The 19,723-nt window shown below is 38.9% G+C and overlaps 1 protein-coding gene across 5 annotated transcripts in view; it reads left to right on the forward strand.

The window, feature by feature from the left end:
• Window positions 1-6,681: 6,681 nt before the first annotated feature.
• The window catches only part of tnr (tenascin R (restrictin, janusin)), a 159,982-nt gene continuing 146,940 nt past the window's right edge, over window positions 6,682-19,723 (forward strand). Inside the window, exons 1-2 of one of the 5 annotated variants that reach the window (XM_069511223.1) lie at window positions 6,682-6,813; window positions 8,564-8,684. In XM_069511223.1, the coding sequence (XP_069367324.1) occupies window positions 8,656-8,684 (29 nt within the window). In that variant the 5' untranslated portion in view covers window positions 6,682-6,813; window positions 8,564-8,655. Of the gene's footprint in view, window positions 6,814-8,358; window positions 8,808-19,723 lie in introns of those variants that run through there. The other 4 variants (XM_069511226.1, XM_069511224.1, XM_069511227.1 and 1 more) reach the window with 4 other exon arrangements.

The raw sequence follows: 19,723 nt of genomic DNA on the forward strand, positions 1-19,723 counted from the left end.
ACTTTAATATTTATTTTATTATTGTCATCATTAAATGTCTTGATGGAGTTATGCATTAATCTACATACAAATAGTCTTCACTCCCCATGACAACTTGATAAACAGACAGAGAGATGCAGCACAAATCAGTACGAGTAGAATAATGTGACATTTTAATATTCAAATGTGATGCTTTAATATGACTTTAGCTGTGTTGTCAGTTATGAGGTTAATTGTGTAACCAAGGAGGAAGCTATAACTGGTGACATATGATATTAAATTACACTTTTTAATTTGAACTTGAAGTGAATAACACATAGTTATTCCTCTATAGAACTGTATATCTTTTCAAAAGAAATCACGATGTGTGGAACAAGTAAAGAACACATATATATTTGAAAAAATAAAGAACACATATAATACTTCTATTATAACTGATTGTAGTTGGATTATAGTGCTTTTTAAACATTTGAATCTATATTTTTCTCATAAATGTTAGCTTTGTGAATATCTGTATCTGTATATTTTGTACACAGATTTAATTATAAACTATATACATACAGTTGGATCCAAAGACTATATACGTATGTACAAATATCTGTTCTCTGTTACAGTTCCACCTGCTCCTTGTTTTCTCTTCTCCTTATATTTCCATATTTGCTTCTGTGTTCCTTTTTTAACAAAAAGCACCAAAATACCTGGGTTGAGCTTCACACCCCCTCCTTGTTTCGGGCTGACAAATTGTCAGTGACAGTCCCCGCTCCTGATGCCGGCGCGGCTCTATAAAGAAGTGAAATGAAGTGTGGAGAGACGCTCAGACACCTGAGATTACTTCAGTTGGCCAGCTCAGTGGATCTTTAATTAGAAGAAACAAAGAACATTTTCATGTTTAATTAAGTAAATAAATGAATGTTTCCTCTTTCATTTAGAAAAAAGCTGGATGTTTTCCCTCGGCAATTAGACTCTTGAGTGATCGTGACAGATGTTCACACCATGTTCCAATTTCTAAATTTTCTTCTGAGGACACTTTGATCCTTAACAATCAGTTTTTTGTAAAATTTTTTTGCTTAGCTGAACTGATGTCCACCCGTCCGACTGTCCTGATCATCGGTCCTGCAGCTGGAGGTCGTCCAAACCGTCTAAGTCAGTCCTGACCTCCCTCAACTTCAGTCAAATCTTCCCCTCATTGCCCCGTCAGTCATCCAGATGATAGCATTTAATATTAGATCATAACAAAAAAAACTATTAAATATTAAACATTTCAGATCATTAATATGGTAACATTGCTGATAAGGTTCAGGATTAAACATCAATAAATTAATTACTCTTTGTGTATTTTTGTAACACTCTCTGCTAGAAATATCTTTTGTAAAGAGTCAGAGTTTTGGAATCGTTTTTTTTTCTCATTCATGGTGAGTGATAACCATAGGTCAGAAGCCCTGCCTCCTCAATGTTAGCAGATGGGACATGGACAAAACTAAAAAGTCAAATCAACTTGCATCAGGACTATTTCTATCATTTTAGGTATTTAGTTTGAATTTAAGCAGCTGAGACTGAAAAGTGGGCCTAGGTGTATCAGCGGGACCTTGATTGACATTGCACCACTGCACAGATATTGGCTCCAAATCACATCAGAGTGCAAGATGATGGCACCAGTACCTGAAATAGTTTCAAATATGTACAGCGGGAGGAAGACTCTGGAGATGGGCAGGTGTAGTTTCTTCCTTTCTTTCTTTCTTGTAATTGACTCAATATCTGCAAAACCTTTATGCTTCTTATGTCTGTGACCTCTGTGTATGATAATCCATCCATCCATTATCTAAACCTCTTATCCTTTGAGGGTCGTGGGTTTGAGGCTGACATTGGGCTTGAGGCTGGTACACCCTGGACGGGTCGCCAGCGATTCGCAAGGCTTATCTACAGAGCAAACAAAACATTCACTCTAACATTCACTAACCCCAATCTGCTTGTCTTTGGGCTGTGGGAGGAAGCTGGAGTACCCAGAGAAAACCCGTGCAGACACAGCAGAGGCTGTGTACGATAATGAGCTATCTTTACAGTCAGGATATGTACAGACAAGATATACTTTGATTGGATTATTGGCACATTCAAGTACTAATGTTGAACAATGGAAATTGATTAGTGTGGCAGGCAGAACCACCCGTTCCACACACACACACACACACACACACACACACACACACACACACACACACACACACACACACACACACACACACACACACACACACACACACAAACAGATGGACAGTACTGAACAGCATTTCTTTTTTTTGATGCCTTTGTCTCTGTTTTATAATAAACCAAGGTCCTCAGTAAGTATTACAGGCTGACTGCTTTTGCTGTGTTTCCTAGGAGGCATAGCACCGTCTTGAATCCTACTGTGTTTTGAAATGGAATCGGTGTCCCAGACATCAGCTTTGTGCTGTTCTTCATTCTCCTTATAGGCTACATGCTGACTTTTCCTCAGCACAGCATACGAGGGCTTACAGTAATAAGGGCAATCAAGTTGTTTATAAAAAAACAACAGGGATTAAAAGCTTTCTTTAGTTCGTCATCGCATTCAATCTCAAGTAAATACAGCCAGCATTGCCTGGGGCTCTGCTCTAAAAGATATGCAGTGGCTTCAATAAAGAAAAAGACTTGTTTAGCCTTGTTTTATGACACAGGAGGAGCATTGGAGAGGGAACAAGGTTATCTACATGTGACTTAAATCATTTCTTACCATCAAATTTTCATGAAGCAGTCACCTTTTCCTAGCCCATAAATGACAATGATGCAATGAATGGCTGCACAATATGGAATATGTCACCCGGCGTCGCATTTATTCCTCCGTAAACGCTTCTCGCAAGAGGTAAATAAATTGAAAAGCCACTGAAGCAGCAGTGAGTGCTGAGTTCTGCACAGCACAGCTTGTTTTATTGTGTTCTGCATGGAAATAGCTGTTGAAAAATAATCAACATTGCCTTTGCTATTTTGGAAATCATGGCCATCATCTGCGACCCCGGGAAGAAAACACACTATATTACAATGTCAATTTGTTTGAAAGTGTTCTATGGGAATCTTATCCTCTGTGTTTATATATGCCCTGGTTTTTAAAGGCTCTAACACACTATTAAAGAACATTACAATGACATTAGAGAGAAGACATGTGATCCACAGCTGAGCATGATGTATGGATTGAGCTGCTGACTGTCTTTCCAAACATCATTAGGCAAACTGTTTACATCTTCACACAGTATCCAGCTGCAACATTCAACTTCCAATCAATACACTTGTTTGCCCACGTTAGTCAGAGGAATATTTGCGTAATCAATAGAATGTCAAACTTTCGGAGCGTCAGTGCAGCAGAACCTTTTTGTTTATTATGTTCACATGATATTCTGAAAAATGGATGTTGAAGTTTGTGCTGACCGCTCACAATGCGAAACTAAGATTGCAGACAGATCTTCTAATTCTACATCTATCAGTGATCTGATCCGTTATCATCTAACCGCAAAGCTTTTCTGGAATAAACTGAATAAATGAACTGAATTCTGCAGTGTTTTCACAAACTCCTGTTGTGACAGCTGAGGGGCATTTAGGGGCATTGTGAGCGAGACCCTGGCTGCTCCTGTACAGTCCAGTCACATTTGGACAAAGGTGCCTGCAGGATGTTTACAAGAGACATTTCCCGATCGTACACCAAACTTAAAATATAGGTGTCCATGGATCAGTGTGGTTAAGTGTGTGTGTGTGTGTGTGTGTGTGTGTGTACTGCTGGTAAAGTGTGTGTTCATCACCAACCTCATGAGCCTGTTGTATTGAACATACAAGATTTTAAATTTATAGTTTCTCAAACACAAACACACACACACACACACACACACACACACACACACACACACACACACACTCACTCACACACACATTATATCATATATAAAGATCTCTGGTAAGGCTATGGTTTCTATATTCACCTGGATATAGTCAAACTGACCACAGTTTTTGATGAGATGACATTTTCTCCAACTTTACCTCAAACCCTGGAGGTCTGAACGTGAAAGCACATGTTGTTACAACAACTGAAAACCCTCTTTTCTCACACAGTCTGGGGGTGTGATGTTTATAACTGTGTTTATCTGTTCACAGGCATTTCTTGCTGAGCATTTCTCATTAGCCCACCGTGATGATCCCTACGTAAGCCGGCGACTGATCTCCTCCAAAGTCTGTTCATCAGCTGCGACAGCTCGCATCAGGTTCTCATTGTATACCTGGATAATGGAACCCTATGGATCTCTATCTAGGCCAGCGTCTAACCATTCTGCCCACACTTTATTCTTCCCACGCAGACTCATAATTATCATCCATCCTGTTTGTTGGAAAGGCTGGGGTATTTTTGGTTCATCTCCTGTGGTGTGGATACTCTTTGACTCCTGTGTCGTTTTGATGATGGTAAGCACAAGGTGAGGTGTGTGCTTGTATACACATAGGTATGACTAACTAAGAATAAAACATCAGCGTTCCTCCTGGGTCCTCTCTTTATCATACCATGACAAACACACAAACAAATGAAACAATATTCATGTTATTTTTCTGCACTTCAGCTGCTCTGCTTGAGTTGATTCTTCTGAACCTCAGTTTCTCTGCAAATATCCCTGACTGATGCAAAGTCTCTTTGGTTTCCACACACCCTCCCAAAAAAGTTTTTCTTTTGCAGTCCAGCAGTTGATCACTGCACACTGTGTTTGTGGTGTCTTCTATAGGTCAGTGTGCCATTTTTCAATTGCAACAGAAATAAAATCGTCAAACATTAACTCAATATTACCAAATACTGCTTTTCAGTGAAGACATGCACATGTGAGTCTGTTAAAAGAATGCTGCAGTGTATTGTGACACATGATTCATCCTCCGAACCTCTCAAACAAACACTGGTGAAGAGGAAGTTGCTCTGAGAACAACACAGATCTGTGGTTGTCATTCAGTCAAAAACAGCATTAAAAACAATCTCCATAGGTGAAGAAATGCTCAGCTCTGTCAAGACGGGCTCAAAAGACTTTATCATGGTAAGACAAGTGAGAGATAGGTTGAGATTGGGATAAAAGATTTAGTTTTTAACCTTGAAATCATATATGCATTTTACATTTTTGGCCTTTTACATTTAAGTGTTAACTTGACATGGAAGTAATAAATTGCAAAACACTAAAATGTAATTCAATGGAAGACTTAATTTTGGTTAAAAAAATAATTAAATAAGTAAGTAACATGTAAATTATGTTTAAGACTTACGGGAATTAGTTAAAATTCCTCACTATGTTAGGCATAGCATCTTATTCAACACTTAAAACAGTGTTAAATCGGTTTAGCACTCATGAAGAGTAGTATGAAGATAAGAATGAATTAATTCTGATTACCGTTTGACCTAAAATGAAAATAACACCATGTTATGAATGACTTTGCTTCTCAGTGTAGTGTCATGTAAAATATGAACTCTTAATAGAGTTGAAAATTAAATATGTTCAGTGTATATTTACACTCTGTAAATAAGGACCATATGTTCACGACTTGCTCTTAAAATTCCCAGGGTAGGATCCTTAGTTTTACTAAATAGAAACAAGGAATTGTAGTTGTGGTTAAGTTTATTAACATAATCATGTTTTGAAAAACTTCGTAATGACCTCGTTCATAAGCAGTCTGCAGCCTGAGGACTTTAGTGAAAAACATTGATCCAGAAAGACGTGCCGGGCTTTGCAGGATCTGATGCTTTAGTCTCTGAGTGAAAAAGCAAATATTATAGATGCCACAAATCAGAGCGCTGACAGTAAACAACAGAGTTAATTAGCAAAGTGAATCAGGTCATCACACGTTCTTCACTTACATCAGTTAATGCAATTATAATCTTGGCAGCTGGTATTTCTTCTGTGCTGACTAAACAAAGGATATCATACAGATGGAATATAACACCCAACTTAATTATGAATAATATAAATAAAAGAAAATAGAATTATATAATTCTTAAGTCCTTATGACTTATTACTATTTTTATTACTGTTTACATTAGAAACCTTTTTGGTTTATCACTCAAACACTGTTTGTGGACAGGCTGAAAGGGTCTAAATAGCTTTATATAGATTTACATAGCATAAGACAATAGCAAACTGCATACAGTAAAGAATCATTGCTGCCACAAATCAGCCAAAAGGGGTGACTCATAAAACAGTGAGTGTGAGTGAATCACCAGATATAACCGGGCATAATCGTCAGGCATAAGTATACGATATACATCTGAATATCAAAGTACATATATACATATAGTGACAGCTTCATTAATAACAAGAACAATCCATTTCTACATAAGACGACAGGGTATGATTAAACATAACAAGTGAGGAAATGGCTCTAATATCAGCAAGTACATTATTCTAATGGAGAAGATTATCTTATCTTATCTCATCTCATCTTATCGTTCATTGAACAGAACAGTGGATTCAAGTAAAACTGTTAAAAGCAGTTTCTTTGATTGAATGAACTTGCTGATGCATTGACATCATTTAAAATGCAGTACTGAGTTCATCCATCTGACCTCGTCCAGCTGATCCAGGACCAGTACTTTGCATGTTGTTGCAATGCAGCTTCCGGCCACAAGTGGCAGCACTGAGAGTAAGGAGGCTGAAGCACGCTTAGAAAAAAGGGATAACGCAAAAAAAGAAAAAGAAAACGTCAAAGATGACGCTTCTCGGAGGAAGTAGTGTTTCTTCCGGCTTCTCCACCTGTGCAGCCTCCTGTTAGTGTTTCCTCTCCAGTTCAATGGCTGACATGTCCCGTTCTCCTCAGGTGAGTTTCCTGTGAATCATCTGAAGACATGTGGAGATGACGTGGACACTAAACAAACCGTGTTGGGTTTGAACGTCACCTTGCAGCCTCTTTGACATATTTACACAGTACATTATAGAAACAATCACAAACATGTTTAAAGTCTGGTGTTCGACACTTTTATCCATAAAAATGTAACATTTGACAAGATGTCATGAGAAGCTACTATTCAGAGCTGATGTAAAGTTATGTTAGTGGGTTTTAAGTGATGATGTCTTGTGTGAGTGTGTGTACCAAACTCTTACACCACTTTTCAAAATTTTAGGTGGAATTAATGTGAATATTCCCAATGGGGAACTCATTTTCAGATTATTCCAACACCTCATGAATGGTCTAATGGGGTTTTAAAGTCAGCATGGGGAAGAAACACCGAGGCTGTTAATCAAATCCTTCGTATTTTCGCGTTTGAATGATGCCTCCCTCCAGTATTTTGCATTTTAACAGAGAGCAAACAAAAGGGATCAGGTGTGACAGACTTATAGATTATTTAAAATCATAGAAACATCTGTAATGGAACAAACCTTGTGAGAGAAAGACAGTTTGCAGGTGACAAAAGTGTCATTTGACGAGACATTAAGAGCTACAATTTAAAGCTGATTTTAAAATAATTGGATTATAAGTGATGATTTCAGTCACTCCCATACCAACATTTTTTACCAAAGAGTCTTTTTTCACATTCATGGCGCCTTTTGTGTGAACTTTCTCAGCATACCAGTTTTTTGGGATTATTCCGACACCACATGAGCTCAGAGTGAGAGCTAATTCTGGTTTGGTTTATATGTGATGACATCACACAAATGCACAATAATGGTGCTTTCATGTGCTGTTTGAATAAACGTAAAAAAAACGTTACTGACTGAATAAATTACATGAACACTGCCTCATCAGCCAAAGTCAGTAAGAATCAAATATAAATGATTACCTGTGACTGTATTTGATATAACTGAGTGAAAATTCAGTGTGCTGAAAGTTCTTTTTTTAACAATTTAAATTTTCTTTAGGATACTTTGCTCAAATGCACCAAGATGATTTAAAGTTTGTCATATTTTTCCGATACTTTAATCACTTGTAGGGCTGAAACCATTTTCATTTAGGTTCAATCTGCAGACTATTGTTCTTAATGAAGTGATTTTTATCATTTGTTGAATAATTCCAGCTGTAATTAGAGAGTTATTTCAAGATAGGGAGATACTCTGAGTTTATATGACCCTAATAATGAATCAGTTTATCAAAGAGTCAAGAAGTATTTTATATATTTCTTGAGATGAGGTTGGTGCCTTGAGCTCCAACCCAGGAGCAAATTCACAGCACAGCTTCATGTTGCCTGTGAGTAAAATTGGATTCTGCCTCTCTGAGCAGCACGGAGACAAGACAACCACTAGAGGCTGCACAAGCAAAGACACTGATACGTAGATCAATAATGAGAGAGACAGAAAGCCGGAGGAATCTGTAGAGAAATGGCAGAAAAAGAGAGACAGAGAGAGAGAGAGAGGTGGTGAGACAAATGCAGTGCAGTTCAATAAGAAGGAGTAACAGAGTGAAGAGAAAGTAGGGTTGTGCATTGTGCTTCACCAGCTGACAGAGAGAGAGAGAGAGAGAGAGAGAGAGAGAAAGAGAGAGCGAGAGAGAGGAGGGAGAGCGAGAGAGAGAGAGAGAGAGGAGCAGCAGCAGCACTCAAACACGTTGCCCATCCTCATATATCCCTCTGCAGCTGCGTGAGGCAGAGCGAGCAGTGGAGAGGAGACGGCACACCAGCGTCTCGTGGAAGCAGCGGGATCAGCGTACCACTTGCCTGAGAGATCGATGCAGTTTTGCCGAGCCACACAAGAAGGGTGAGTGGCCCCTGTGCACCGCCGCACAGAGAGAGAGAACCAGAGAGAGAGAAAAGCCAAAGGGACGGAAAGAAGATTACACCGAGGCCAATTTGAAAGCTCTCAGCTGTTCACTCAGAGCAGGTGAGTTAACTTGTGCTTGTGTGGAGGAGGAATGGCTGTTCGTCAGGTTCAGCCTGAGACGAGAGTGTATAGGTGTGTTTGTCCAGTTCCTTCACTCATGCACTGTTTTTGTAATTGTTTGAGCTGTAGTTTGTGCATCACCTCCTATGTGGTGTGAATTTCCAGTCATCTTTCCAGGTGACTAATTGGGGAAACCTCGGGATCAATCATGCTGTTATCACACTGAGCAGAGAGGGACGCAACAAAAGCCACTTAACAACCCCCTCCTGCTGGTTTGTGTGTTATATGTGCGGGTTTGCATGCGACGTGTGAGTAAGTGCGTGTGTGTGTGTGTGTGTTGCAGAAGGTGTTTGTAGTAGCTGGTGAATTAAATGGCCTGGGGCATAGTAAAAGCTTGCTTTGAGTAAATCACTTGAAGTGGTTGATGGCCGACGGTCGAGATGAAATCATCTCATCCAACTGAAACAGACTCTGGTTGTAAAGTGTCATTTTGTACTCTTGAATCTCAAACTGTGGCATGATGCTCAGTAATATGCTCAGCTCAGTATCACTGCAGTTTCCAAAGTTGTCCCAGTCTAATGGGTCGATATATGAGTGGAAAACATGGCAGGTTTAGTTTTTTCAGTTCCTGTCGTCATCTACGGTGCAGTCGTTGAAGGGGCCACTGCTTCCTCAGCCCAATTAGCTGCTTTCCCTCCACAGACACTTCAGTGTGTTTTCTATTGTGAAGCATGGTGACATTTAGAAAGTCTGTGTATATGTGCACCATCTCTCCGTGCGTTTTCTAACAGTACCCCGCTTTGGAAATACCACGCTGTGGTCGATATGTCCCATCATCCTTCTGTACACGTTTCCCTTTCAGTCTCTGCTCCTTTCTCTTTCCCCAAAACCCCCCCACTGCTTCCTCCCCCCTTCTCCATGTCATCCAGTGAAGGTTATTGCCATATATCGAGTTGGTTTAATTTGTCAAAGTCAGCCCCACGTATTGTTTTATTGTCCGTGGTTACAGCTGGGGGAACGGGTTCAGGGTATTGAGGGAAGCAGTGGCGAAGCATAAAGTCTTGGACCTGAGATGAGAGTGAAGATGATTGACGGGCAGAAAACGGCAGAGGCAGTGAAAACACAAGCAGAGAAAAAAGCGAATGCAGTTTCCGAGTTAACAGAGGAGCTAAGCAGTTAATTTCAGGGCTAGTTTTTTCTTCTTTCATCCGTGTGCAGGCTGTGAGTGCGGAGGCTTGAGGTTATCAGTCTTTGGATTCATCATATCTCGCACAGAGCCTCCCAGCTCCTCCGTCTCCCATGTGGTTCCAGTGTCATTAAGCTGAGACACCGAATCTGAGCGATTACTTTCTCTTTCCATACCTTCTTTTTTACTCTTCGCTGTGTCTCTCTGTCATTGTCTTTACCTCTTTCACTCTCTCTCTTCTCGTTCGTTCCTCGCTCTCTCTCTTTCTTATGCAGAAACACACACACTCTAGTAGAAGACGTCCATATATTTATATATATCTGTGTTTGTGGAAACTGCTGCTCATAAAACACGCATCCCTCATTGAACATAAAATGGTGTGTGTGTGTGAATGAAATTGAAGATAAACACAGATTACTGTGCAGTGGTGCTAATATCATAATTCAACCATCTGTAGTGCAGAAGACAGACTCACTGTCCTTTCTGGGTAACTGTGTGTGGATTTGAAAGATTTCTCCAGGATACACATTTAACTGAATACAGCAGATTTATGGAGACTCAATAATTTAACGTCTTAAAAAGGGGAAAATATGTAAAAATATTCAAATGCATACTCTCATTGTACATACTTATTGTGAGTCAGTCTGGATAATAGCCTGTGTTCACTAGTTAAATTGCAAATGCAAATTGTTTCCATGAACCGCTCAAGGAGCAGGTGGTATTTGTTCATTTTTTTTCTCACGTTCTCCCACTGTGTCAGAATTATCTCAACTACTTTTCCCTCTCCCTCTCTCTCTTTCCGTCTCCAAATCATTCACATTAATTTTAGTGCCAGTGGGCAGCTGAACAAGATTGCAATCGTCTGCGTGGTAATTAATTATTTACATAATACTTCATTCTGGAGGAATTTTATTTTCCTGCTCGCCTGTGTTAATTGTGTTAGCTAAGCTACCGTCATTACTAATGGTTAGGAAGACAGTTAAATGTGGACATATCCAGTTCTCATTAGCGACCGCATCATCCATCAGATGCACAGATTTACACACAGAAGAAAGTGAATGAAGAAGAGGAATGAAATGTTGCTGTTTGCTGATGTGATTTCTGTCTCAGACTGACTCTGTTTCATATTTTGTTTGATAATCAGAAGAAAGGCTGCATGGTTCAGATACAGGAGCATGACAATTCTGCTTTTTTATTAATGTGAAACCAGTACAGTTTGACTTTTTTTACACAACACAGAAACCTCAAACAGTGTTTTCCTGTCCTTCGACCCACGGTTCATCTTTTCAGGAAGCAACTCAGTGGCCTCTGAGCTCTCACCTCCTGTGTGATGAATCCTGACTCTCAGACTCCTCTGATTTATGTTTTCAAGGCAGAGCCAGACATCAGCATTAGTCTGAACAAATGTGGGAACTCGTCTTCACTTCTTCCTTGTTTTCTGTCTATAAGTCTTTTTTCTTCTTTGCCTTTGATCCCTTCTTTCCTCCCCTCCTCTCCACTCTTATGGTAACTCAGATGCTCAATTGTCCAGACATGCACTATGATAAGGTGTTGTGTAAGGTGTTTTTCATGTCATCACAAATATTAAAAATTTTTCCTGAAATGTTAACTTCTCTTTAAAAGATACATCCTGGATAGTAGAGCACGGAGGAATATCGATGAGCCGATATGACTCTTTCACAGACACTTTGATATCGGTGCCTATGTTTTCATTTACGCACCAACATGGATACTTTTATTTTACAGAATAAACGATGCAGACAAGTTGTGCATCTATTTTCACCTTTTACAAAAGTTCTTTATATTTGGTTGTATTTGTTCTGTTTTTATTTAAGTTCAGGTTTAGGGTTAAACTGTAAAATATCAAGCCTCAAAACCTTTTGGGGATTCTGGAAATAGTATTCGAAAAACAATTCTTATATTAATTCAAAAATAACCCTAATTTATTATTTAGGCATTTAAGATAGTTGATTGGGAGTCAGATCCATCCTTCTGTGTTTTTATACATTGTACAAAAGATATTTAACTTAATAAATGCAGCTCATCTTAATTTCTCTACTGCAAAGCACTTTATCTACAGACGAAGGATGAATGTGCCAATTATGCTGATCTAATCATGACGCTGTCTGTTTGGCTGCTGTGGGTCTCACACAGTGCTGTGGGTCTCTTTTCTATTAAAGAAATTATAGCAGGTTATTTAGTATTTGCTGGTTGGGAGAAGCTGGTACTGTGAGATGTTGTAAATGTTTTCCATACGTTTCCCCCCCGCGGGTGCAGAGTGACAGTGCTGAGAATGGGGAAAAACAGGAATCGATAACAGGATGTCCAAGAATGCAGCTGTCTGCATTATCCCTGACCACTGACGAAGGACATTTGTTTTTGCAAACTGTTTTGATGCTGTCTGATTTAAATCACTCAATTGATTGCGCTGCAAAAGTGGTCGAAGGTGATTATAAAAGTATATGTACAAATATATATACACGTATATACGTATCACAAACGGTTTGCAGAAGCGGGACAGGAGCTTGGATTGGTCTTTAAGTCTCTCTGGACCATGGTATGAGGGTGTTAAACAGTGAGTGAAAAGAGGGAAAATGACAAAACTGATTGGATCATAACAAGTGGGCAGAAATGTGAACGGCTCACTTGAAATAAAGTGTTTAAGATATGAGGGCGGTACAACTGTTTGATTGGAGCTTCAGCTCTTTCTTCTCTCTTCCATCCTGCACCTCTGAGACAGATTTCTTCATGGGATGACATAAGTTGAACTGATCTAAACCTGATTCACATCATTACAGGGATTGCTGTTGGAGACATATTCCCCTTGTTCTTTTGTTTAACCCAAGAAATCACAGACATCTAAATTGGTTCTTTTGCCACTGCGTTTCAAACACAGTTCAGAGTTCAACCGAGTGGTAAGTGTCCCTGTTTCCAAGAGCCAGAGCATGTGGAGTAGAATTAAGAAGTACCTTCCCGTAGCCGGCATGCGCTATATCCTTTTTACAAGCGCCCGCCTCATGAATCTTGTGGGGATATGCTTGAGAGGCTTTATTTTTATCCCCCGTCTTCCAGTCCTCCCCAGCGTTTAGAGGAGCTGGGCAGGCCATGTTAATGATCCTCATTAGGCAAGGAGCTCGAATCCAAACTGGAATTCTTCCACATCAACTGCTACTTATAACATTTGGTGTTCTTCTCCCGTCTGTTTCTTTCACTCTCTTTCACTGCTTCTCACTTTCTTTCTGCACATCCATCTCCCTCTCCAACCATCAATTTTTTTCCCCCTCCTCCTCCTCCTTCATCTCCCTCTTCCTCTCTCGTGTTCTCCTCCCACCTGAGTGTCTGCTCTGGGAAATACTGTGTAAAGGTCTTCCATCTCTTTCATCCTCTTCTACGGATGTGTTTTTTTTTTTTTTTTCAAGATATTTACTGCACAGTGCAGGTCCCATGGTGCTGCTGTGTACCTGTGTGTTTGAATGGGTGCATGTGTGTGTGTGTGATCATGAATGAGCACATTGCTGCTTGTCTGTTGTACGAGGATGAAGTGTTTCAGATGACCTCTGATACAAGTTGCTTTTTCTCCCCTGCCGTGAAGTAAAAAGCTTAAAGTTCAGGCGTGAGCCCCCTCCTGGCAGCCTGTGAAGGATGTTCAGATATACAAACATGTCGGCTCGAGAGACACCTTTAGCTGAAGGGTAAATATGCTCTGGATGTGTTTATACAACAACTGTGCTGCAGTGAGGGGCAGACGTTGTTTGATACCTGGCTGACTGGGGATTATCTGAATTTGTACAGTCCAGGCTACTACACAGAATCATTTTAATACTTATCTTAATGCTCTGTCTTTATGTTACCTTTATTTAGGATGGGGGAGTTGCACAGAGGTAAAATATGCCCTCAAAACTGCCCCTAATACATGAATTATCCTGAAGAACAGGTTCTGCTAAAGCAAGACTTTGTAACTTTTACAGCAGCTCCCCCTGCAGCTACATGTGGTGACTGAATCTGTTGTGCTCCATGTCTGAGCGATTCAGTTTGAGTTGTTTAAATGTAGAGAAAAAACAGTGTCTATTAATCTGTTGACTGGAGCGCTGACTGTGGATATTACCTATGATCTCTGCCGCTTTAACAAATACACCAAAGTCAGTTTTAATTTCTTCAGAAAAAAGTTTCCTTGCTGAACATTGGAGAAAAACTTTGTTTTAAAAAAAAGCATTACTCTTGAACTCGCTGGTTCTGGCAATTCTCAGCTGCTACTAACAGACAGTTTACAGACTTCTCACAGGAGATCGTGCCCACTCACCACAGTTCCATAGAGCGAGAGAAGGAGTTCAGGGTGAGGAGTGGGATTAAAAGCAGTGCCATTCTTCATATTCCAAGTCAGTAAACAATCAAAATAAATGCGAAGCTGCTTTTTTAGGGTAAACAATTTGCATAGTGATGCTTTGTAATGTGTAAAATTTGCTTAAGTAAAGTTTCTTTTTATGTATTAAATAGGTCCTGAGTCCCTTTAAACTTGACATTTGGGATTCTTGGAACAAATCTACTTTTACTGTAAATATTCTACAGATTGAGTTGAGTATGCATCACATAGATTTGCAGCTAAGAGCCACATAGTCAGGACTTGAAAGCATTACTCAAGAGGAAACAGGCTCCACAAATGCTCAAAGACTTTACTTGCAGGAAGGTTCAGAGCACAGGCAAACTAATAAAGGGTGAGGCAAACCTCACCCAATCTCATGAAACTAAAACTAGTAGGATCACGATGTGGGGATCTGAAATGAGAGGAGGAAATCAGAGACTAAAATAAAACAGAAAATAGTGCAATAAAAAGGCAGAAAACATAAAGTTGTGATGCAGAGCGGGGCATGATAATCAGGAATACAGATGATGGATGTAAAGATTTATTCCCTTCATCAAGCTGCTTCCAAATAGATTCCTGTCCTCGCCTCTGCTCCTCTCTTCCCTTTGCTTGTTCTGCTCAGTAAAAGACAAATGGCTGACAAGGGCGAAATAATAGTTTATTACTTCAGCAACCAAGTGATCTGATTGGACCATTAATCAATGCAAGACTTCCGATAATTATATGAAAAATAAATAGTTAATTTTAGAAGAGAGGCCTGCTGCCTGCTCGTCTTAATTAATCGATTTAACTGCAAACCTTTAAACAGACAAAGTGTACTAATAAACGGTCCACTCAGTACTAATGTCTTTCAAGTGAAGTTGACAGAAGTGTATAAATACGTCTTTCAAAGTTTAAAATTCTGGTATTTTTTTTTCCCCGTGTGTTGGGGAGAGGCCAAATCTGCTGTGAGAAAACCTTCTTTTTGATGCTTCAAGTACATCATCGTGTGTGTGTGTCTCTCTGTGGAGAAATTGGTGTGGAGAGCCTTGCGGCCAAAGCTTTTAAATCTTTTGGCACAAGTTCAACTCAAGTCTCAAAGTCATTTGAGACAAGTGTAAGTATCGAGTCTTGTCCAGCAGAGTAAAGTATTCACGATAGCATGGATCACAATTATTAAGGTATAATGATTTTTTTCCCCCTTTCTTTTCTTTGTTAATCTCGTTGGCTGGCTAGTTCACTGACATGACAGCTCCTAAACAGTGGCACCAAAATATATGGATCGCCCCCTGGTGGCTGGTGTAGTTCATCCATTTTAGAAGATGGGTCTTCTCGATTTCTTATCAGAATGTTTAATATTTGAAACTATTGATGCTAATGGGGGTGAAAGTGTCATGATTGAAAGCGGAGACTGACTCAGGATTGTTCGGGTTCCACAGCTGGCTCCAAATGACGTCACCAGTGCAAGATGGCCGCCCCTGTATCCAGGAAATTTGGCTTCATTTTTGTTCAGTGAGAGGAAGTGGAGACATGTCGTCTGTCTTTATTTGATTCTGATATCTGATTATGACTGCGAGAATATCGTCAAAGCCTCGATTTGAGGCGTTAAATCTCTGCATAGTAAGGATCAGGTGCATTATTATAGAAAGCGAACTATATAATATTCATTATTAATAGCTTAGTGCTTGAATATTGAAAGCTTTAGTCCACAGACAGTTTCATCCAGTAAGTTCATTCTGTAGTTCTTCTTAGGCTCAGCTGGAATGCTATTCTGTAGCTGCCTGACTTTTCCTCCCACTGTGCATTTCCACTCTCATTGACAACACAGTGTGCTGCATTTCTGTATTCCACTTTCATTTTGGTCCTTATAATAAGAATATGTACCTGCAGCTCTCGCTCCACGATAAGGTTAATTTGAATCTAAAAAACACTTAACTGAAACATCTACCACATACCAACACAGTCAGACATCAGTTATTGGCACATGTGATTAAGAACTAAGACAGGTCTTTGTTTCTGTGAACTTTCCATCTGTCTGCCATTTATTTGAATGGTGTCATTAACTTGATATGTTCTTAGCTCATACAAAAAGCAATTTTCATTCCCAGCACACACACTGAGCAATTATTGCTGCTTCACTTGATCCATTTGCATATTACCATAGAATATACATTCTGATGGATTAGATTTTCTAATTAATATGCAAAACAGTGCTCTTATTGGCTGGTTTGGACAAGATATTCCTGATAATGGCTCAATGGTCCAACAGGATTTTGCTTAATACAACAGGGCACTGTACCAATTTTAGTTAAACAATCTTAGATCAATGCATAAAAGTGTTACCTGATCTAACAGGTTGTATTAATGTCGTCTGGTCACATTGCACCTCTTTTATCATTAGGTTTTACTATACACCAAGGGGACTGTTAGTTCTAGAAATTGAATTTATTGCCTCTGCCAAGGAGATTATGTTTTTGCCCCTGTGTGTTTCTTTGTTTCTTTGTCAGCAGAGTTACATAAAAACTACCAAACAAATTTCCAATTGGAATTGGGCCAAGAAAGAACCAATTTATTTTGGATAGATTGGGGCAAAGGTGCAGATTCAGACATTTGTTTTCAGTTTCTTTAACATTGCGAGATCTCACATTTTCTTTTGACAAATTTCCCAGTGAATAATTCATAATTCAATCTTAAAATGATGCAGGACGGATTGAAAGTTAACATGCATAACAGTTACAGTCGAGGATATTCTGTAATGCTTTTTACTAATACAAGCAGCTGACCTTTATATCGATTGAACTATTGAACTTTTATTGTTGACTCTCAATTTCTTCCTTATTAGATTGACAGTGATTTTCACAAACTTCATGATTACTGCCTGAACTTCAAACTGAGTACTGATCTGTTTGGTATCTGCTGCCAAGATGTCTTGCTGTCTATTATACAGATCAACATTGTAAAAGTGCAAGTTTGTTTTGAAGTTCATAGTCATATTTTCAACTTGAACTTCAACTTTGAATTCCTTTTCCACAAATTGCTTTGGACATGGAAGAAATGTAATTTGTATGATTCGTAAATCTAACATGAGGTACCGCCAATAGCCACAGATACTTATCCAACAGATCTTAGGTAACTGAATAATATTGTGCCCTTTGACTTGGCTGTTATACAACTACTGCTTTGTATTTTTGGATCAGAAAATGTCCTATTCTTTAAAGTGGAATCCACAAATTTACATGACAACAATCAATACAGCATCTCTGAAAAAACGATTTAGTTTGTTGTTTTGCTGCAACACAAATCCTAGACAATACTACTCATAGTGTACAGACTTTCATTGATTTCTCCCAGTCAACATCAGTCCCTTTGGAGAGCGATGAGGCATTTTTTAAGCTTACTTTCAAAAGATTTTGCTTCCATTTTAAAAACCAATAAGCTGCCCTGCGGCCAATGGCATGGTTAAAGTGTGGTACATCATTTGGATGCAGTTTTCTTTCAACAGCACACTGTTTGCCTAATTGTTTTATGTTAAAAGTTTGGTGACATGGAGGCTCCATGCTGAAATATGTCAGATAAAAAAACATGCTAAGTGGATCACTGTGCAAAGCTCAATATGCTTCAGTGCTTGTATTTCATATATTAACTGTACATTTTTCCTCCTGACTCAGATTTTTAAATAAGAGGCTCCAAAGTAGATCAGCTCCTACCTGCCATGATGCTTAGTTTGTTGCTTTTTCTGGCTTTTATTTACAACCACAGAAGACAAAAAGCAACTAGACCAAGAAATCAACATATTCTGCCTGTGTATGATTTCCTTGGTTTCACTGTCAACAGAGCACCAGCACGGAACAACAAATACAATCAGAGCGTGTTTGTCTGTGTCAGGGAAATGCTGGAGAATCCGATGTGAAACTAAAGCAGCGTAAATCTTTTTTATACATTTATTTACAATGATTTATTTTATTTAATACAATTATTTATTTTATTTATAATTAAATTAATGTATTTAATACAATGACTATGGATGATAATATTTATTTATTACACAAAAAGGAAAACAAATCATCGATCACTGAGATCATCTATTGGCACAACCTAATGCAGGTAAACCTGCAGTAGAAGTCATACATTGGTGAGGGACCAAGGAAACAAAATCGCCTTAAATTCAGTCAAGCTACGTCTTTGTAATTGTACTCACTCATAAATTTAAATTTCCTAAACATGCTTAATTTCTTTCATGAAGAGTCGTTAATTATTCTTTGGGAAATCTATGAAAATGCTGTGATAGGCATGATTTTAACCCATGTTATTTTAAAAAGTAGAGAAAAATTACTGGATCCACTTCTGTGGCCGAATCTTTGCCAAAATGTAATGGTTTCTTTCTTGACCCATGTCTCATCCTTCCCCCAGGTTTCAAGAAAATCTGTATTTTGGTGTTTGTAATCTTTTTTATAATCCAGCCAACCTGGAAGGAAGTGGCCAGAAGTGAAAACATAATCACCTTATTGGAGATAATAAACAAGATGCAACATGATAATTTGTGAGCCTTAGAGTTGCTGGTTGGTGGGAGAGCTTCACTCTCTTTCACTCTGCTTCCAGCCTTTATGCTAAGCTAAGCTAGATGCCTCCAAGCTGCATTCTTAACAAACAGACAAAATTTGGACTTCTGAAATGAAACACTGTGTTTCAGTTTTTCCTTCTAAGCTTTAATAAAAATTAATCAAACTACTAATAGAAGCTGTCTGAAGTGAGCTCGACTTGAAGTTGGATGAGCACATTTTCCATGGATTGATGTTTTTCTTCAGGTTGGACTGAGTGTTCCCTCTCTCCCCTCTGTCTGAAGCACTAGAAATGAAACCATCATTGAAAACGGAGCCAAGACTCTCACTGCTCCCCGCTGGAGTGAGTTGAGGCCGGATGAATGCATCATAAAGAAACTACTGTAGTTTGGTGAAGCCGCTTTTCTAGTTCAGACGCTTTGACTGATCTGCAGTGGATTTCAGCTGCTAATTTTTCCTCAAATCTTGGTTAAACTAAAAATTCACAGCAAAGGTAAATGTACTATAGTCATTTGTAAGAGCACTATGCCTATTCAATAACATTTGTTTGGTTCTGACATAAATTTTTGATTTTAGTTTCAAATGGGGAGATGCATACTTTAAAGAATTTTATTCTTGTGCAAATATAAACCTGTCTATGCACAGATATGTTACAGTTGTGGTGCATAAAGTCAAAGCTGCAAAATGAAGAATAAAAAGAAGAATAAAATACAGGAAACAAATTAGGAATTGACTAATAATCGCTACAGTTATTGTTTACAACAACACACAGAATCTAAAACACCATTCTGCAGTCTAGACATGTTTATTAACTGATTTGAGACCTTAATCT

Source organism: Paralichthys olivaceus, chromosome 16 (assembly GCF_024713975.1).
Source record: "Paralichthys olivaceus isolate ysfri-2021 chromosome 16, ASM2471397v2, whole genome shotgun sequence".
In the NCBI taxonomy this organism is placed as follows: domain Eukaryota; kingdom Metazoa; phylum Chordata; class Actinopteri; order Pleuronectiformes; family Paralichthyidae; genus Paralichthys; species Paralichthys olivaceus.